General features: G+C 38.6%; 1 protein-coding gene across 3 annotated transcripts in view; it reads right to left on the bottom strand.

Annotated features, from left to right (window-relative positions):
* CFAP20DC (CFAP20 domain containing) overlaps nucleotides 1-22,581 on the bottom strand; it is a 202,022-nt gene that overhangs the window by 67,934 nt on the left and 111,507 nt on the right. For 2 of the 3 annotated variants that reach the window (XM_051979881.1, XM_051979875.1), the window contains one exon: nucleotides 7,999-8,358. The exons of the other annotated variant lie outside the window; for it this stretch is intronic. In XM_051979881.1, the coding sequence (XP_051835841.1) occupies nucleotides 7,999-8,358 (360 nt within the window). The remainder of the gene's footprint in view (nucleotides 1-7,998; nucleotides 8,359-22,581) is intronic. 3 annotated transcript variants of the gene reach the window in all.

A 22,581-nucleotide genomic window follows, 5' to 3' on the forward strand; every position in this document is an offset into this window, starting at 1 on the left:
TGTCTGTGGCTTCACAGGACGGGACATCAGCTCACCCACTCATAGTGGGCTCCAAACCCAATCATCCTGAAACACACACATAAAATCCTTTCACTGCTTCTAAATACTTCATAGTCATTTCACCCACTGAATTCTCTTCTGAATTACTGTCAGCATGCAAAAGGCCCTTAGACATACTCTGATCTTTATATATTTTCTACTGAGAAACCCTAGGTCTCTTGTCTTGTGCCTCCATACAAATGAGGGAGCAGAACCACAGGACAGAGGCAGCAGGCCATTACAGAATCAACCTCATTCTCAAGAAAACAGAATACTGGTTTTTTCCCCCCCATGTAGCATGTAGACAAATTCTAAGCAAAAGCAAATATCTTCACTGACAACGAAGGCTAACCAAAATTGACCTTCAAATCCGATCCAATCCAAGTCAATCTGAAAAGCACTTATTAAAAGCTTATTATGGGCCAGGCACCAGGAACCCAAAGAAAGACAAAAAAGTAGCTCCTGTTCTCAAGGACCTCATAGTCTAATGGGGGAAGACAGCAGGCAGGTAGCTAAGTACAAACACAATTTAGACAGGCTATGCCATCTGGAAATAATCAGCAGAGAGAAGGCCCTACAAAGAGTCCACAAAAAGTAATCTTTGCTTCAAGGTGTTTACAGTCAGCTTGGCGATGTGACATATAAACAGGTAAGTTGATGTACCCAGAAATTTGGTGGCTTCCAGCACTAACTTTGGAAAGAAGTCTTTCCTGGTATCTAGAATTGCTAATCCTCCTTCCCCCATCCCTTGGCTTTAAACTCCCTTTATATTTAACTACTTTGTACATATTTGTATTTATTAACTTTATATTTGTGTTGTATACACAAGCTCCTTGGTAGTAGATATTGTTTCATTTTTCATACTTGTAAACCTCTACCTACTCCAGAACTGGGACTATAACATACCCTTCATAAATGTGTTGATTGACTGATAAAGCAAAAAAGTCTTTTCCAAAACTAGTAAATACCTTCAATCTTTTAATTTCAGTTATAGAATTACCAAGTGATAGTAATGTCTTATTTAATATAGACAATGGGGTCCAATCATAGTAATATCCTCAAATATCTTATGTCATAAATATAATTTATGATAATTGTTCTCAAACTTTTTGGTCTCAGGGACTCTTTACATGCTTAAAATTGAGGAACTCAAGGAACTTTTGTCCTAAATACTATTATATCTCTTAATGTTTACTCTATTGCAAATTAAAACATTCTTATTATTTTCTGTTATATTAACAACCAATTATTAAATCAAGAATGAGGGCTTTTCTCATTCAGGGACTAGCCCCTGTCAGTCCGTCAGTCTCTGAAGGACATAGCTGATAGACTGTCCAAATCCTCTGGGTACATGCTTTGCAATCTTGGGTGGAACTTTACTGAATGAAGTGGCCTTACAAACAATCTAAGTGATTTCTGAATCTTAGGAAATAAGTCCCTGTACTTGGAATTCTCCATTGGATTTTAGGGTGATCCAGTTTATGAAGGAGAAACCCAGCCAATGTGATCTGGGTAGAGATGGATTCCTTTGTCTAGATGAGACCCAGTTGAGTCTCATGATCAAGTCATGTTCTCAGCAAAAAGAGCAAAGCCTTTTGGCTTGCCTCTTTCTCATTTGAAAGTCTACCCTCTCATTAAATCTCACCAATCATGATTGATTTTTTACTTGTCAGGGGCACCCCTTTTCCTTGTGGGATCTCTTTCCAAAGATGATCGATGGATTCTTTCAATCAGTATTTCCCCCTCTGTTTCTAGAATATTGGAGTAGTTTTCCTTAATGACCTCTTACAGAATGCTATCCAGGCTCTGTTTTTGGTCATGGCCTCAGGTAGGTCAATAATTTTTAAATTGTCTCTTCTGGTTCTATTTCCAGGTTGGCTGTTTTTCCAATGAAATATTTCATATTTTCTTCCTTTTTTTTTCATTCTTTTTAGTTTGTCTGACTGACTCTTGCTGTCTCATAAAGTCATTAGCTTCCATTTGCCCTGTTCTAGTTTTTAATGTGTGATTTTCTTCATTTGGCTTTTGCATATATATCTTTTTCCATTTGGTTAATTCTACTGTTTAAGGAGCTATTTTCTTCTGATAATTTTTTCCTTTCCTCCTCCAAACTCCTGACTCTTTCATGCATACCTCTCATTTCTTTTCTCATTTTTTTCTTCTATCTCTCTTATTTGCCTTTTAAAAGTCTTTTATGAGCATTTCCAAGAAGCCTCTTTGGGCTTGAGACTAATTTATGTCACTTTCTGAGATATCCTCTGTGGACATTTTGTCTTTTTCTGAGTTTGTGTTCTGGCCTTCCCTGTCCCCACAGAAGCTTTCTATGGTCAAGGTTCTTTTTTGTTTCTTGCTCATTTTCTTTACTTTTTTTTTGGTATTTCCCTTTTTAAAAATTTTTTTTTTACTTTTAAGGTCAAGCTCTGCTCTTGGGTTCCAGGGGGCTCTGTCCCAACTTCCTTTGCAGCTCTGAGCCTTGGCTCAAAGCACAGGGGCCCATTGTATTTGCAGGAGGATAGCTTTTCCTAGTCTCTGTTTTGTTCAAGAAGCAGCCTGGTTTCCCAGAGTTTGCCTTCTGAGCTGAGACTGGAGGCTGCCCATTTCTCTGCTCCTCTACTGAGCCAGAACTAAGGGTCTTGGTTGCTGATCTGCTGTGATTGACCTCCTCACTGGCTTTCCCACAACGTGTGCTGAACACCCTTTTCACCCCAGGGAGACTGATCTTTCTTGAAGTTTTTTCAGTTTCTCTTGAGCTGAAGAGTGGTTTTATTCCATCAGACTCTGCTCAGAGGCTTGGTTTCATGTGGTTTTCGAGGAAAACTTAGAGCTCAAACAACTTTGTGGCTTTACCCCTGGAAATGTCCCCAGAGGCACTCCCTTTTAAAAGGCATTTATGCATTCAAGGATCTCCATGTCTTTGTCTTTGGTTATTGAGAGAGGCCACTCACCATCAACTTATTATTTGCTAACATATTTAGCACACTGATTATTAATTAGCTAGAAACTGTCTCTTGGGTAAATTGCAGTTGATTGGCTAGAGGAGGAGAAAGGCACCAGAATAGGCTTACTCTGAGGAAAGTAGATATGCAATATAGAAAAAGGAAGGAAGGAAAGAAGGAAGAGGGGAAGGGAAGGAGGCAGGAAAGAAAGGAGGGAGGAAAGGAAGGAAGGAAGGAGGGAAACAACCATTTGTTAAGTGCTTACTACATGCCGGCATCTGAGTTCAAATCCCAGTTATTCTTAACCTGCTGGGTGACTCTGGAAAAATTGCTTAAGGTTTTTGTAATTGGTCTAGACATATTTTAAGATCCCTTCCTGCTCAGATATTATAATCCAATGATTTTAGAGCCCACAAAGGGAAGAGCAGTTTAAAACCCTGCACACTGACCACAACAACTCACTTGGGAAAGATAAGGAGCCGAAAATATAAGACACAAGTAAAACCTCACAGTATCTTTATATTAAAAAGCAAACGGCATGGTTTTTCTCATCTCAAGCTGTGTTTACATATGCCATTTATTCATACTGCTAAAAATTGGGTTTTTCCTTCCTATTTATTTCAGTTAATATATTTTGTCACTTCTTCACTAATTGTGCCAACATCTTTTCCACTAAATGGCCACTTGATAAGTAATGAGATCTTTCAATATAAGAGGAAGAGAAATAAAATTCAGAGAGCCACCATCATATGAGACTCTGATTCCTTTTTCACAATTACCCTTAAAAAACATATAATACAGAAAACTCCCCAAATCCATTTTATAACCTCTTTTATTTCCTCTCAATGACTTTTTGGAGTAACACATCTTCTGGATATGGGAAACACTGAATTGCTTTTGGTAACTATGAAAACTCACTACTCTATTATGGCACCTAATGTCACACTCTGGTGATTTGTTGGTTAATTTTGCAAAATATTTGTTACAAGGGAGATGGTCCTCTTGGGAGGGGCGAGGCGGGTAGAAGGACTATATCTAGAAATAAAGGTGATAAAAGTCAAAATATATTGAAAAATATTTTAAGAGAAAGAAATCTGCTGAACTGATACTGAGTCTAATAAGCAGGAAGAGGTAACTGGTCTATCTACTCCTACATTTTCATCACTCATAGTTTAAAAGAGGTAGTTGAGTCACAAATAAGGCACATAAGCCAACATCACTAGGCACATTATCATAATTCAACTGATATTTTCACAAACAAATAAAAAATGGAGTAAAATACAATGAATATTTCATAAAACTTTTTTTTTGTCAAAAAATATTTTTTTTTCTTTTGAGCCACCTGGTTGAATTGTACTTTGTAGCTCTCATATTCACAAATAATATTATATTATATTCACAAATTAAGTTCAACCTTGTTGAAATGACAAATGCAATTTCAGAAAGCTTTCCTTTAAAATCTTCAAGCTGCACATAATGACATTTACATTTTACAACATTCGAATGATTCAGGCAAAATTGTTTGAATATAGTTATACGTGCGAAAAAGTTTAATTACCAGCTATGCGCATGGTTGCAATATTACCTAGAGGGTTCTACTTTTTTCTTAATTGAAACTATTTGAAGTTAATAATAAAACACTGTTAAGATATGAATCAAATATTCCAAAGAAGCTGTTTACCAAATGGTCATCCAATCCCTTTCATTAAGGGTTGCTTTCGTTTTACTTGTACTTTCAGGCCATTGGAAGGAGCAAATCTTCTCGATATCACCACAAAAACTTTTGACAGGAAATTTCCTGTGTCCTAAAGTCACTCCCTTCAGTTTCTCTTGATTATATATTTTGGATGAGAGCAGAGGCCCTTAGTTATAATTCTCTCCAACTGCTGCCTTTTTGGAATATCTTTCTTTACAGCCACTCGAGAGCCTCTCTCTCCAAATTCCTTGGCCTCCTCCTGCTTTCCAGAGACCCCAGGCTCCAGGTTCTCTGGCTGACAGCCCTAATTACCCTTACCTACAGTGACGGGGCTGTATCCCATCTCAGGACATGTCCAAGCATCTCCTATCCATGTCAGAGGGGACCTCCAGACTCAGGAGAAGTCACCAATTTTATTCTTGTACACAAAAGAAGTTTGCAGAGCTTAATGATAAAATGAGAGAGCTCTAGGACTGCTTAGAAGATTTAACATTTTGTTTAACTGATTTGTTGGGAGGCCAGGGAGGAAGGTGGTAGAGACATAGAGTTAGAGTTTGACACTTGGAGCCATAATTCAAGAATGTGAGGCCAGCAGAAAATACTCCTAGGGGTGGGTTTGGAGAGGATGGCCCTGAGCTCGCATGATGGCCCTGCTGGGTATCATATGGGGACCCTGGGCAGCGATGAACTCTCTTGTGCTCCTGTAACATGCAATCAGTCTCTCCAGACTGGGGTTTGACTGGCCTGAGTGTGTTTTTTGATCCCGGCTCATGGGGTTGGCTTTAAACCACTGGCACAGATGTGGCAACTTATGGGGACAGAGCTCCCTGGGAAGAGGATTCTCTGCATTGTGTAGACAAGGAAACTTGCCTTGGGTTTCACTGCTGCTTCTGTACCACATTACGCTGCTTCCCCCCTCACCAAACTCAGATTACCTGGGGGCTGGGATGTGAACATTATCCTGTGGGCAGGTGGGAAGCAGACCTCCAAGACCCCCGCAAAATCTGCTTGGCCGAGTCAGCAAACACAGAGGCTTGCAACTCATGGGGGAGGGTCACCGATGGGAAAGGAACCCAGGGGACACTGGAGACATGGTGGAAGCTCAGGTGTTGGCCTCCCCTCAAACTTCCGTAACGTTTCTCTGTAAGTAGGGCTTGGAGGTGAGCTGCGATCAAGAAGCAGCAGCTAAGGGCTGCCCAGAGGGTGCCTGGGAGCCTGGGGGTAGAAGGTCTCGAGTTCAAATTCAGCCTCAGACACATTACAGCTGGAGAACCCTCTGTCTGTCTCAGCATCCTCATCTGTCCAATGGGGATGACAACAGTCTCCCTCTCCTGGGGTGGTTGTGAGAATTTAACAAGATACTGCTTGTAAAAAGTACTTAGCACTGGGGCTGGGGCACAGTGGGTGCTGTAGAAATGTCAGCTATTCTTAGATGAATACAACCAACAGCAGCCTTGGTGCTCATTGAAGTCCCACCTTCTGGGGAAGATGCAGCTCCCTGGAGGCTTCTCTCTCCTACAACAGCGGGAAAACAAGCCGCTGCTGAGGCCCTGGCCGGCCAGGGCGCTTCCATGACCAGCCAGGGAAGGACACAGCTTTAGAGGGGAGCGCAACAGCAGCCATCTCCTCCTCTTAGATAGACTAACTAGAGTCACACCAACCTGGCCAACCTCTTTCTGTGGTACCTTGTTAAGCACCTGAGTGACAGCAGCCAGGCCAGAGAGGTAGGGCCCAGGTGACCCTTCCCCTTTTACAAATGAGAAAACCTCATAAACCTCAGTTTATAGAAGCTGAGTAACACGTCAATCATCAGGAGGCGTTGTCAGAGTCAGGCCTCTCACATCTGACTCCAAACCGCGCGATCTGTCAGACAATCAGAGAGGAGACGTGGCACTCAAAACCACCCAGCGACTTGTTTACACAGAGACAGGGACAGACAGACAGGCAGAAAAAGAACGTTCCACTTAAAACCACTAAGAGATTTGCAACTTGTTTACAAGACACAGATACAGACACACATACACACAGAGACAGACAGACAGACAGGGAGAGGATCTTCAGCAAACAACTGTGCTCTGCTCACTAGCATCCTTTGGGCTGAGCACAACAGTCAGTCTGTGATAGGCTGCTGAAGCTGTTTCAATATATAATTTTATACTGTGACTCAGGATACATGGGTTATGACTTAAAGAAAATCTTTTAAGTTAAAAAAAAAAGGTTGAATATCCCATTTGAAACAGCCCTATTTGTTCACAATTTACTACCTATAGTTACAGGGGGAATAGAAGAGAAAAGCCAGACTACATGAGAGAAAAATCAGTTTGACAGGCACGCACACAGCTGCCAAACTAGCCTTTGCGATTCAGGCGGTGACACAGACTTCCTGTGAAACTTCAAACATGTGCTTCCTTTTTTTTTTTTCTAAAATGCTATAAAGAGACTATCAAAGGCCCTGACTAATGAGGTTTTTTTGGTGGCTTAAATGCAGATTGTTATGGAAAGTCCATCACTTTCACTTGCAAGTTTTCAACTTTCAAGTAGGTCTGCATTTATAAGTCACAGGCAACAAGTAGGGCCATTGTGGGGGCTCTTACATGATGAAATTAACTTGTTTTACAAAACATGAGGATTTTTATTAATTTTGGGCTATGCAATCCATGCTTTAATATTGAAACAATTGGATTGATTTTGTCTTTTTTAAAAAAAATTGATCCTATTTGCAGTTAATTGATTTGTTCTGTAATTGCCTAAAGTCATGATTTTTTTGTTTCTAAACTTAGCTCAGAAATTCATCTTGCCTATAAGTTTAGAAATTCAATTTTCTCATTAATTACTGTCCTGTTCTTCCGAGAGGGTAATCTGCTAACCCTGAAGGACGTCTGGTTTGCTATCCAAACAAGTCTGGTCCACTATCTCTAATCGTGCAGGCAGCCTCAGATAATGACCATTTCTTAGTCACAGGACAGAAGGGGGGATTTTTGCTCACCTTTTGTTCCCTATTGCTAACTTATCCTAGCTTGTCGGCTGTCTATGAAGTCATATTCTTTGTCTTGCACTTTCCTAAAACTAGAAAAAGGGCAGCCATTCCCCACTTCAAGGTCTTACCTTAGCTGGGGAAATATAATATTCTATTTATTGGTAAATTTTGCTTTCCTAAATTTGACTTAGAATTCTGTTAATTTGTAACTTATCGTAGCTACTCCAGCCTTAGAATGCAAAAGAATAGAAAAGAATATAGATGCCGATTCCCCTCATCCTGGATAAAAGGCCCTATGAAGAGTGGGGGAGGACACAGTAACACAGGGAAACCAGAGGGAGATCACTCACAGATGGGTCGGGGATCGGTCCTGCGTTTTCCGCTGGGATCTCTTTTAGGGAACCTTTGTTTACTGACGCTGCGACTTGCTGGGGTTTGGTGACTCTGCGCAGAGTCTCCCTGGACAGCTCAGGCCTCCTTAGCCTGGGAGAGAGGCATGGAGAGGGCCCCGCGCTCTTGTGAATGAGGCACTTGGACTCAGATGTGTCCACGCAGGCACTTTTTACACGTTCTTTATATGTCCCGCTTCCAGACTTCCCCAGAATCCTTTCTAAGAACAGCTCAGATGGAACTGTTGATTCACGTAACCCTGCCGTGTTGGGACCTGCGGTTGGGCCTGCTGAATCATGGATGAACAGACTCTGGTTGTCCTAAAATATGGGGAACAAAAGGAAAACACTTTTGAGCAGAACCCTGGGGTGGACAAGTTATCATGTACTAACCCGTAAGCCAGTTCTTAATTGGTGATTTTTATGCTAATACAGTGACTTTAGAAACAATAGGTTTTATTTTTTTTAAAACTCTTTGGATATGCTCCCTGGCCAGATGCTCTGTATAAAACCTCTCGGTGCATCCCATATTTACCAACTCAGTGATACTAAAACATTTTATAACTAGTACTCCATGAGTATATTTATTCCAATTAGAAAAGAGAGTCATGTTGTTACCACAAATATCCATGCTTCTCACCTTCAGTTTTATGATCTGAACATACAAGGAAACTGAAATGAAATGTCACAAGACAGACTAGGGACCCATTTAATACTTTCCCCCCTCAATGATTCCAAGATCAGTGGGATGGAATAATTATATTGCATATTATCTTTTCAATTATGGGAAGAGGTGTGCCCCTAACCTGTAAACCATATTAACTAATAGTTGGTAAGCTAATGTCTTAACTATTATTTAAAACTATACTTATCAAGCAGAGCCAAGACAATGGATTAAAGGCAGGAACTCATCCAAACTCACTAATTGCTCTCCAAACAACTTTAAAATAATATCTCAAATCAAATCCGGAAATCGCAGAACCAATAAAAGGTCAGGAGGAAACATTTTAGTGGGAGACAATAAAAAAAAGTTGGCAGCAAGGTCTGTCTCACTGGGGCAGTTAGTGAAGCCATTGTCTCGTAAGCCAGGAGCACCGACGGCGCTATTGATAACTCTCAGACCACAGAAGTGGGAGGAAGGAATGGACAACTGATCAGAAGGAGATTATAGGGAAGTGAGTTCAGGCACAAGGTTCAGGACTGTGTTGCAGTCTAGGTCACAATCCCATGGTGAGAAAAAACACTAGCTCACTAGCACTTGAGCTTCAGTGGAGTGGGACCCTTGGTCTCACTCAGTTCAGAGAGTAAAAGAGTGCTCATGGTCTCTCACAGACCAGAAGATCAGTGACAACACATTTCCTGTGATCATATCAGCTTGCAAGTACTGAAAAACTTAAAGAGACTCCCCTAACTAAAGTCTTGATTGTTTCTATCATTTGTTGTTTACCTCACTCATTCTTTAGAATTAGATTATTTATTTTCCAATTGGTATTTAGGCTATTTTTCCCTGACCTTTATCGAATGCAAATTTTACTGAAAGTCCCTTCCTTCATTGAAGCCAAAATCAATGAGATTAAGCTTTAGACAATGCTCATACCCTCCTTTCTTTTCCCCTATTGTAATAGGTCTTTTGTGCCTCTTCATGTGATCTAATTTATCTCCTAATTCAATCCTTTTTCTACCCCTTAATGTCTTTTTCTTCAATATCATCACATCAGAATTAATTTATACCCACACCCTATGTTTATGTAAATCCCCTTCTAACTGTCCTAAAAAGGTACAATTCTCAAAAGTTACAAGTATCATTTCCCCTTCTGGGAATAATGTTTTTTTTTATTTCCTCTTTACCTTTCCATGTTTCTTTTAAGGCCTGTATTTAAAGACAAAATTTTCTGTTTAGTTCTGGTCTTTTCAATAGAAATGATTCAAAGCCCCTTCCTTCACTGAAGATTCATCTCCTCTCCTGAGAGATGATGCTCAGTCTTGCTGGGCGGCAGATTCTTGATTGTAACCCCAGGTCCTTTGCCTTCCGGAATATGATATTCCAGATCCTCTGATCCTTTATTGTAGAAGCTGCCAGATCCTAGAAAATTCTGACTGTGGCTTCTTTTTAAAGGCTGTGCCTTTAAGAGCAAATTAGGGGAGTATAGAATATTTTACTTGTCATATTTATGAATATCGGAAGAATTTATGACCACAAAAGAGATAGAGAACATTATGAGAAGTAAAATGAATAATTCTGATTACATTAAATTTAAAAAGGTTTTTTTCACAAAGAAAACCAATGCAGTCAAAGTAGGAAACCAAAGCAGAAAATTGGGAATTTTTTTTTAAATAAGCTTTTCTGAAAAAGGCCTCATTTCTCAAATATATAAAGAGCTGAGTCAAATTTCTAAGAATACAAGTCATCCTCAATTGATGATAAATGGTCAAAGGATATGAAGAGATATTATTCACAAGAAATCAAAGCTATCTATAGTCACATGAAAAAATATTCTAAATCACTACAGATTAGAGAAATGCAACTTAAAACAACTCTGAGGTAACACCTCACATCTAATGAGATTGATGAATATAACTGAAGAGGAAAATGATAAACATCAGAAGGGATGTGGGAAAGCTGAGACATTAAAGTACTATTGGTGGAGAACAATGTTCAAAGGGCTATAAAATTTGCATACTCTTTTATCCAGTAATACCCCTACTAGGTCTGTCAAAGAGATTTTTTTAAAAAAGGAAAAGGACCTTTATGTCCAAAATATTAGTAAATGACTCTTTTTGTGGTAGCAAAGAATTGAAAATTAAGGGGATGCCCATCAATCAAGGAATAACGCAACAAATTGTGGTATATTGGATTTTGATGGAATATTATAATACTATAAGAAAAGATGAGCAGGATGCTGTCAGAAATATCTGGGAAGACTTATATGAACTTTTGCAAAGGGAAGTGAGCAAAACCAGGTGAACAATGTACATAGAAATAGTAATATTTTATGATGATCAACTGTGGGGAGAAGTTCATGAGTGTTTCATGAAGTACATAACACTGAACTTGGGCTTAGAAGAAAGCAAAAGATTTTAGCAGGAGTAGTAGAGAAGACAATTCAGTCATACATGGCATGTTCAATATATTAGCTACTCTGATCAATGCAATGATCTAAGACAATTCCAAAGGGCACATGATGAAAAATTTTAGCTACACCAAAGAAAGAATTGATTGAGCCTGAATTCTAATTAAAGCATAACTTTAATTTTTCTTAACTGTCTTCATCGGTCTTGTTTTTTCTTTCTTACTGCTTTCTTTGGAAATATGTTTTGCAATATTACACACATATAATCTATAGCAAATTGTTTACTCTCTCAAAGAGGAATTGGGGGGGGATTTGAAACTCAAATAAAAAATGCTAAAATTGTCTTTACATGTAATTGAAGAAAAAATAATCTCCTTATGACAATAAAGACAATAGTTTTCCTTGGGAATCAAGATGATAATATTCTAGATAAAGATATAAAGACAGAAATTTGCTTTTATATTCTAACATGTATTTGAAAATCAAGTTGGGTATTACTACCCAGGAAATAATAAGTAAATGTTCAAACATTAGGGATTTACATTTTCTCTGAATATCTTGCATAAGTACAATTTTTACTATGAAGATCTGGGGAGGTTTTTGCCTTTCAAAGATCAAATATAGAAAATAAGTTTAATTTTCTCTTCTGTTATCTTTTGTCTTTTTTTTTCTTTGCTATTTATATGCCATTATTTTCCATAATTTTTGGCCTTTACTTTTTATTGTTCAAAAATGAAATAAAAACAAAGCTTATATGTCATAATCTCCTTTGTATTACTGAATAAAAAATTTCTTTTCATAAGCAAAATCTGTAATTGACAAATAATGCAGACTTTTATGAAAATCCCCATAAGCTTGGTCAAACAATTCACTGTATATCCCCAAAGTCCAGAGTTCCAAAATGGGTTTTAAGTTAAGGTCAATTTCTATTGACATGAGACATCATGGCTTAAGAGACAAAAGAAGGTACATATAGAGTAGCCAGTGTACAGTAAGATAAAAATGACTACTTATTTCTCATCACTTCCTCCATGTACTATTCTACCTAAAATAGACCATTCTGTTTTAATCTCATCATACAACATCCCATGCTTAGAATTAATTGGCTTCCCTCTGCCTCCTGCTGAAAACCTTTGTTTTCTCAGGTTAAGTTCAGATCCTCCAAACTCCCAATCTTCTTCCCACAGCTACAAGTAATCCCTCCTGTCTGCCTTCCTCTTTCAAACTCTCATGCTACTCTGTCTTTTCTGCTGCACTCACTTTATTTTTATTTTCTTTTTTTTTAAATTTATTTTTATTTATTTTATTTATTTTTTATTTTCATTCATTCATTCATTCATTCATTCATTCATTTTTTTTTTTTTTTTGTGAGGCAATTAGGGTTAAGTGACTTGTTCAGGTCACATAGCTAGGAAGTGTTAAGTGTCTGAGCACAGATTTGAAGTGAGGTCCTCCTGATTCCACAGCTGGTGCTCTATCCACTGCCTCTCACTCTATTTAAATTGGATTATAGTTACTTGACTCTATCTCATTCCTATTAGACTGAATACATCCTGAGGGCAAGGATTATTGCTCTTCATCTCTGTACACTTGGCACAGTGCTTTGCACACACTAAGTCTCAGTACTTTTACAACTGTCTGAATTACAAAGTAATCAAGGCAATCCATCCGACCTCTCTGATTCTGTCCACAATCAGTTTGGGTCACCATCATCTTCCTGGATCAGACTAACTCCTCTGTACCTTGAATCCCTTGCAACAATTCTCCTCACAATTCCCCCTTGTTAGTAATTCGCTTCGGCTCAGACTTCTTGGACAACTAACTGCTATCTATTTTTCCCATATTGATAATGACTTTGCTAGAATCGCTTACCTTCTCAACTTCCCCCATCTCATCTTTCGCCTCAGCTAGGGCTCAATACAGTAACTGAAGCAGAATCATTATCGCTATAGGAACAAGGAGACATTGTTTAGGCTGAGACAAAGCTTACGGGGGATGATGGTAGAAACGCGGAACTCATTTGATTTAAGCTAGAATAAACTTCCTTGGGCGACTGAGTAAAATCTGGCTATGCTGAGGACGGGCCAGGATTTCCCCTCCCAAGAGACCATTTCTAGAGAAAGGGCTTCACAAAGCTACCAACAATTCTGCATTCTAAGGTGTGACAATCCTTTTCCCTTGTACCACAAACTTTAGCATTTAGAGATTAGTCAGGCAAACAGCATTTATGAAACACCTACTATGCGTGAGATGAGGCAGCTAGGAGGTTCAGTGGATAAAGTCTTGGGCCTGGAGTCAGGAAGATGGATCTTCCTGAATTCAAATTTGATTTCGGACACTCCCTAGCTGTGTGTGACCATGAACATTTCACTTCACCCCGTTTGTCTCAGTTTCCTCCCCTGTCAAATAAACTGGTGAAAGAAATGGCAAATCACCACAGTATCTCTGCCAAGAAACCCTAAATGGGGTCATCAAGAGCTGGATACAATGAGAGAACAAATGTAACGTGTCAAGTTCTGTGCTAAACCCTGGGGAGCTCCAGCCAAGGAGGAGAGACAGGCAAATACAAGGCAAGCAGCGGGCAAGGTGAAGGGGAGGTAATTAGCAGAAGAATAGCCGGGTGAGCTACCAGGAGGTGGGATTTTAGTGGGGACCTGAGGGAGCCAGGGGTGTCACTAATCAGAGTGAAGGAGGGAGAGCATTCCAGGCTGGGGGACAGGAGAGCCAGAGAAAATGTCCAGAGCTGAGAGACGGCTTGTCTTGTTTGTCAAACAGGCAGCGTCAAGGGTCCTCAAATGCCAGTGCATGTTGGATTTGCTCTTAGAGGCAGAAGGAAGCCACTGTAGTTTACTAAGAAGGGGGTGTCATGATAGGACCTCTGGCTCAGGACACTAGGTGGACCAGTGGTTAGAGCATGGATCCTGAAGTTAGGAGGACCCAAGTTCAAATCCAACCCCAGACACCAGTTATGTGGCCTCGGGCAAGTCACTTAACCCCAAATACCTCCACAAAAAACTAAGCAAAAATATGAAAAATCACGTTAGTGGTTGAATGGAGGATGGACTGGAGTGAGGAGGCAGACCTATCACCAACTATGGCAATAGCCCAGTTATACGGTAATTATTACAAAACTCTGGAAAGGGGATTTTAAGGCTCAAGGTAGGCTTTTATACCTAGCACTAGAAAGGACCCAATACACAGTAATTGTAAAGACTGCCATGGTAGTCAAACACTTTGTGTAGGTCTGAAAAGTCAGGCTAAGTTGGGGAGGAGTTTCCTTTCCTTGGACTATTTAACGTTCGTTCATATTCTCTCTATCATTGGGAAACAAAATTGTAGAAAAATGTGCTGGGTGCAAATTGAAGTTCAGGGGTCCTTTGGAAAGAACACCCCCCTCCTTTGGCATTCCAAGACCATGACAATCCCCTTCCCCTTATCAGATCTTTTGAACCCATCTGATAGTCACAATCCCTAAAAAATAAATTCCCCTAGGTTGTCTGCCTTCCCTGTCCCAATGAAAGTACAGATTCAAGTATGACAGATTTTTCTGTATAAAATGCCAGTGATATGTGGCTTCTAGTGAGAGGAAGATGTGAAATGATAGATGGTACTGGGTCATGTTGGGCTAGGGACCCTCCACTCAGATGAGTAAGACAAGCTGTTATGTCTAATTTCACGAGCTTTATGGCTGAGTGAAGGACCTGGTCAATAAGGTAATGAGCTGCTACCAGCTGTGCCTACTCTGTCACGAACACTGGTGTCCTTGGACTTCATCAGGGGACTTCCATCCCAAAGACCATCATGGTGGTGTGCTAGACATATCAATACAGCCGGCTTCCTCCCTTGTACTTGTTCTCGTATAGACACTACAGAGGTAGGTGCTCTTGGAGAAATATTCCACCTACCCATTCATTTCCAGTTGGGGTCATCGTTCCTTTCACACCTTTTTAGAGCCATTTTACCTGCAAACTGATAGACACCTTTCTAAAGAATACTGTTCCCGGATATGATCATTGGCATGTTGGAACTAAATATCTATGGTTTCACTTCCTGACATCAGGATTATCAGATAACATATATTCATTGCTGATGATCAATAATGCTGTGTACTCCCCCCTAGAAAATTGAATTCCTCTCAAAACTGTCGATTTCTGATTCAGTTATTCCTACATTTAGGGTCTAACATAGCCGGACAAATTGTCCATCACGACTTAAGATGTTGGAGGTTACTTAAGTAAACTGTATTGGATGTTGATAAGGGTTACTTTGGAAGCAAAATGGGGCCGTCAATACAAAGTCCTTTTTCTTCTCTAACAATGCCACTTGAGCCCATCCCCAAACCCTTGCCCATGCTCTGTCTGATTCTTGGACTAGCAGCCTCTCTGGTTTTTGAGACTTATTTAAAATGTAGTGTCCAAAAGTAAGCACAATTCTCTAGGTGTAGTGGGACAGTGGGTAGAAGATCAAACTTGGAGAAAGACCTCAGTTCAAAAGCTGCTTCAGACACTTACACAGATCGTAATCGGGCAATGGAAACTATCAATTTCATGGGAATTTAAGAAGGGTGCCAGAAATGTTCTCACTTAGAAATTCTAAGACCAATCTAGTATGCCCTATAGTCAAATGGATTGAAATATAAGGTTAAAAAGAGCCAAGTCAAAATATTAGACTAAGATCTATGGGTAATATTTTAGTTTATTCTGATTTACTTTTGGGGAAGAGGATTAAAAATAAAATAAAAATAATCTGGTAATATACTCTGATACAACATAAAGTTAAAAAAATTAACTGTTCCTCTAAAAACATACATTTCTTAATTGTTAATGTTTATACTGCTTTGATAGGTATGAGAAAACTACAAGTATAATGTAATACATTCTGAACAACTAATATGTTTTTAAAATTTATTTGTTCATTGTTATAAGGAGGTAAGTGCATTGAAGTTATAAATTCTGTTTTAGTGTGAATTCCAGAGATAATGACATTTTTTTGCTTATTATGTGCTACTTAAAAACCCATGTTCTAATCTCATCCTATTAAAATAAGTTAGTGTAATTTTTCAGAGTATTAAAGAAGTTGTCATGCTGTTTATCTAGAAAATACAAACTGATTCTCTAAATCAGAAATTTAAAATATGTTGATTTAACATAATATATTTTCTTAAAGTTCCAAATCTCTTGGATTATTTTTCTTTTAGGCTAAGGAACATTTGTTTGTTAAATATTCAATCATGTAATTGTGCCAGGAACATCAATATAGTTTGCTTGATTAATTGTAGCTCAGCATATGTATACTGAAAATGAGAGATTTCCCCGAGGAATTAGCACTTCTACAGTTAAAACTACATTCCTTAAAAGGACATGCAGATGGTCATTTGGACAATAATTCGGGAATACATAAAACTGATTGCTCTTGCTGGGCTGTAATTCTTTAAAAGAACATTCTAATGATTCTTGAGGACTATCTCCTTGGAACAGATGGGGTACCCTTCCTTTTGTATACCCAACAACTTTAATATTCTGTAACTCAGAAGCTGCTTTTTTTTAGTCTTTGTAAAAAGTGAATGATATTGTTTATTTTTTATTAACACTGCTCTTTTAATTATGTCAAACATGAGAAAAGTTTTGATTTAAAATCTGTGTGACAAAATGAGCTGTACGTTTTTGAAGATCATTTTATTTTCACAGGTAAGAGCCATAGGCGAGGCAACATGATCTCTAACTTTTGTCCAAGCTTTCATGCTTTCACCAACTGAATGCCAATACTGATGGCTAAGTCTCAATCACTCATTCACTTTGAGCTCCCACTATCCTGCAATTCAAACAGCTGTCTCTCTCTCTCTCTCTCTCTCTCTCTCTCTCTCTCTCTCTCTCTCTCTCTCTCTCTCTCTCTCTCCCTCCTCCCTCCCTTCCTTCCTCCATTCTCTCTTTAAGGAACATGTGTAGAGAAGTACGTGCAAAATATAGGGTAAGTCACTGTGAAGCACTGGAGAGGGCCAGCAGAGCTCCCCATCCCACCCGGCCCTGAGAGTTGTTTCTGGGGGATAGGGAAAAGGAATACATTTCGGGTAAGAGCATGGCTAAGTGGGAACACAGAGACGATGGAAGATTGTGCATGAGGGACTCTGATGACCACTTTGGCTGGAGCAGAGAAGGCACACAGGGAAAGGGAAGCAGTGTATATTTAGATATCATCTACTGTTTGGCAGGTATAATACTAAGCACTTTACAAATATGATCTCATTTGATCCTCACAACCACCTTGAATAGCAGGTGCTCTTTTATCTCCATTTTACATCTGAGGAAACTGAGGCAGGTATGTTAGATGACTTGTCCGAGGTCACACCGCTGGTTAAGTGTCTGAGGCTAGACATGAAGCTCTGCCCACTGGGCCACTGACCTGCCTCTGCAAAGAGGAAAGTCCTGTAATTACAGGCCTCTGACAACAGTAAAATTGACTTGTGACTTTTAAAAGACATCAATAGGTCATTATGATTATAGCTAAGATCATTAGCTACAGGACAAACCAAGTTATTTTTTTCCCTAATCCAAGAACAGGATTGGAAACCATTGGGGAGAAATGTATTCATAAAGTTACATCTCAGATTTTTAAAGATGTTAATAAAATAGAAATATTTGGCAAAGATTAATAGTATTTTAATTTTATTGGTAATGAGTCAGTGAAAAAGCAAAGCATTCTGGGAAATGTGCCTGTTTTAAACAGAAAGTTTAACTTCAAATATAAGATTTCATTTAGAAACCATTAGGAACTTTTTTCTGGAACTAATCCTTCACATCACAGAAAATGAAGCTGCTCGATAATTCCCAAATAACAGGAAATTTCTAGGAAACAATATATTTACTAATAGTTCACATTGAAATCAGAGGTGTTGTGGTATAAAACTTCATCCCAGGAAGTTGAGGCAAGTATAGACAGATTAAGCAGCTCCAGCACTGGTACACCACTGAATCAGCCTGCAACCCAAGTCTTTGGACACGAGCATGGGCTTCCCTTCCCTTCTATTACAGCAGCTTCAGAAAAGACAGGCGAGAAATTGCAAGATATCTCAGATGGCAAGGGTTTCTTTCATTGGAGTTAAATATATACTTTTTATTAATAACATTTTTCATACTGACTTCCTTTGAAATCCTGATATATCTCTACCCATCCCCTCAAATCCCGGAACTTCACAAAGTGATGGAACAATTAGGTATAAGTGCAGACCAAGGCTCTCAGGTTTCGGTCTTCTCATCACACTAAAGATGACTGATCAACATTCAACATTAGCATACATGTATATTTTTATAATTACAAAGGATTATTTATCCAGTCCAATAAATTCAGCAGTTTTATAGATTAGGTTGTGATCTACTAATGAAAATCGAATGCAATCGATTCAAAGTTGAGTCCTCTCACTTTAAAGTTTTTTAATACAAATATGAAATATTTTGATTATCTTCCTTTCACTATACAAAAATATATACATTTATTACGCTGAAATTGTGATCCAAACATAGGCATGTTAGGGCAAAACAAAGAGGTCAAATGCATAGAGGTCTCCAGTCATAAAAACTTATATAGAATATAACAAGTATAATTATTACTGGGTTCTATTTGAATTGATTGTAGAAGAAGAAATATCTTTAAAACAAAGAGAGAGATAGGAAATACTGACTTTCAATAAGTATTCTTAAAATTGTCCCATTAAGGCATGTCTAATGACTCAAAAGAAGTGAAGATTTGGCAATTGTGCAACTGGAAGGCTGATCTGAATGAAAGTCCAAGTAAATCTTTTGGGTTTTGATTTTCCAAAGTGGGTTTTACATAGATATAATAAGGGAGTCAACAGGAAAAACCCATTTTCTTTTGCGTTGCAAGCTGCATTTTAAGACACCCAAAGTACCAATCTTTTTATTAAGGAACAAGTGGGACATCAAGAAACAGCTGCATAACTCGGTGGATACAGCATTGGGCCTGAAGTCAGGAAGATCACATTTAGCCTCATAGCTTTATCAGTTGTGTGACCTTAAAGAAGTCACTTCATCCTATTTGCCTCAGTCTACTGGAGAAGGAAATGGTAAACCGCCCCATTATCTGCCAAGAACACTCCATACAGGACCAGAGAGTCAAACATGAAAGAACAAACAGACCTGGTAGTCAGCAAGCACTTATTAAATTCCTACTATATGTAGGCAGTGTGCCAGCTTTGGAAGATACAAAGATAAAATGACACAGTCCCTTAAAAAGCTGATATAAAGGAAGAATTAAATATCAAGTATTCATTTAAATCCAACACAAATGGAAAACAGATTTCATGCCATAAGCTTTAAGAATAAGGCAATTAAAACAATTATAGACAATATAAAACATATGAGATTCTACTTGCTAAGACAAACCCAGGAACTATATACAACACAATTATAAAACACTTTTTACATAAATAAAGTCAGATCTAAATAACAAAATTGCTCATGAATAGGCCAAGTTAATATAATAAAAAAAGGCCAATTTTACTTAATTTATTTCTTCAATGCCATAGTGATCAAACTACCAAAAAATTATTCAAATCCATAAATATCCTTTTTGTCTTCCTTGTTGGAATACGGGCTCTGTGGCAGTAAGGATCACTCCATGTTTGTACCTGTATCCTCAAGCAAATGCTGATTAATTCATTTATGTTGTGTATTAAGGAAGCTGCCATACATTCTGCTTTAGAAACAACTCAAAAAAGTTAAAACATTCTCTGCCAATTATCAGGGTGTTTTTCTGTAGATTAGATGTATTTCTACTGGCTGTGAGTGTGGTAGGTGTAGGGCTTCACGAATAAGTATGACTCCAATTGTTTATCTTTCACCTTTTACAAAGGAATAAAGCAGCAGGAAACAATTCCCTTACAACTAAATCTCTGCACAGTCTTAAAAATGTTCCTATAATTATTTCTCGAGATCTGCTAAACCTTGGTGGCAATGAGGCATATAAAAAGTGTGTTGGAATTGTACAGAGGCCCTGGGTTCAAATAATACCTCTGTGAACAGGTTTAGTCTCTCCATCTCCATGATTCTGAGCTACTAAGTTCTAGGCAGATATTGCATGAAGGGTAAGACACTTTCCACTCTTAACTCTGATCCTATGATCAATTTTTATATACAGATATTTCTTACTTTATGTAAATTCACTTTATGCAAAGTTTTACTTTATGTAAAAATTTCTAAAAGAAATCTGCCTTCCCCCCAAACATCTATATTAACTTTACTGTACAGTATTCTGCTATCTTTCCCCCTACTCTCATCTTTTGACAGCATTTTGTGGCCTCCTGCACTGAAAAAAATTACCAAATTACCAAAAAAATCCCTCCAGATGAAAGCAAGATTCCCTGCGGCTGGATCATGGGCTTGGTTGGAGAGCTCCTGAACTCAGAGAGAAGAGCTGGGTCCTGCTTGGCCTGCCTGCCCACACAGGAGTCCCCAGGGGTTCCCCCGTCCTCATCTGTCAGTGTCCATGTCCATCTCCAACATGTCTGCTCTCTGATGCGTTCTTCTCCTCAGTTCTAGCCAAGCCTCAGCATGTTTCTCCTTTGCTCTTCCCTTTAAGGCCCACAGCCCCTTCTTGTTTCTCTCCTTCTCCATGTCCACGAGTAAATGAGCATTATATAAACAACACTCTGCACAGGGCTTTTCAGAATAGTCTATTTATGCAAGTGAGAACTGCCTATTGTTATTTTTAATAACTCATTTTTATAGGAAAAATAAATTTCTATCATTAAGAATCATAAAGCAGTTTTGAAAGTAAATTCATTTTAAAATAGAAAAATAAAGGCTACTGTAAGATAGGAAGCTCTTAGAAACATGGTTTGAAATAAATTCATTTGATTTTAAGGAATTTAAAAAAATGTTTCCATGAACATAATTGATATTTAAAAATTTATATTCTGGAGTTGGAGCCAAGATGAGGGATTAAAAGCAGGAACTTGCCCTACTGCTGACTAAACCACTCTAAATTCCTTGAAATGATGACTCTAAACAAACTTTGGAGCAGCAGAACACCCCAAAAGATGGAGCAGAACATTTTCCAACCCAAGGCAACTTAGGCACTGGTGCTCAGCAGACAGGGCCTGTGACACCAGGATGGGGCAGCAGGTCCCGCCCCCACCCCAAGCAGGGCTCAGCACCCTGGGTATCACAGCCAGTGAGAGTTGGGGGATACCCCAACAGCTCCATGAGGGCTCGTGGTCAGGTCCCTGGACACAGAACCCCACTTTAACAAGGAGCTAAAAGAAGAATAACAGGGAAGGAAAATGAGGGGACAACAGAAACAGTTTGCAATAAAGCAAAATCAAAAAAAGGAAAACAAAAATCTCAGTGGAAAAATGATTGATCTGGAAAATAGATCCAGGAGAGATAATTTTAAAATTATTGGTCTACCACAAAGTCATGGTAAAAAAAAAAAAAAAGAGCCTGGAAATTATCTTTTAAAAAATAATCAAAGAAAACTGTCTTGATATTCTAGCATCACAGTGTAAAATATAGATTGAAAGAATATACTGTTCAATTCCTGAAAGAGATCCCAAATGAAAACTCCTAGGAATATTATAGCCAAATTCTGGAACTCCCAGGTCAAGAAGAAAATATTGCAAACATCCAAAAAGAAACAATTCGAGTATAATGGAGACACATCAGGATAACACTAGATCCAGCAACTTCTACATTAAAAGACTGGAGGGCTTGGAATATGATATTCCTGAGAGAAATAGAGAGAAATGATTCTCTTTTTCTTTTTTTTCCTACCCAGCAAAACTGACTATAATTCTTCAGAGGAAAAGATGGACATTCATTGAAATAGAGGATTTTCAAGCATTCATGATGAAAAGGCCAGAGCTGAAAGGAAACTCTGATTTTCAAACATAGAACTCAGCAAAAGCATAAAGAAGTAATCAGAAAAGTGACAGCATAAGGGACTTAATAAGGTTTATCTGTTTATATTCCTACATGGGAAGATGATACTTATAATTCATTAGGACTTTATTATTATGATGGCGGTTAGAGTATAAATATATTCAGAGGGCACAGGTGTGAGCTGAATAATATATTTTTAAAATGATGAAATTAAGGGGTGAGAGAGGAATGTCCTGGGAAGAAGGGAAAGGGAAAAGTGGAATGGTACAAATTATCTGTCATTAAAAAGAGGCAAGAAAAAGCTTTTATAATGGAAGGTTATGGGGAGGAGAGGGTGAGTGAGGGAGCCTTACTCTCATCAGAATTGTTTCAAAGAGGAAATAACACATATACTCAATAGGAATATAGAAATCTCTCTTACCCTGTGAGAAAATAGGAGGGGAATGGAATATGGGAAAGAGGGAGTATGGTAGAGGGGAAGGCATAGTGGGGGCAGGAGTGGTCAGTAGCAAAAAAATTTTGAAGATGAATAGGGTAAAAGGAGCGAGAAAATAGAATAAATGAAGAGAAACAGAGTTAGC

This window comes from Antechinus flavipes, chromosome 1, assembly GCF_016432865.1.
Source record: "Antechinus flavipes isolate AdamAnt ecotype Samford, QLD, Australia chromosome 1, AdamAnt_v2, whole genome shotgun sequence".
In the NCBI taxonomy this organism is placed as follows: domain Eukaryota; kingdom Metazoa; phylum Chordata; class Mammalia; order Dasyuromorphia; family Dasyuridae; genus Antechinus; species Antechinus flavipes.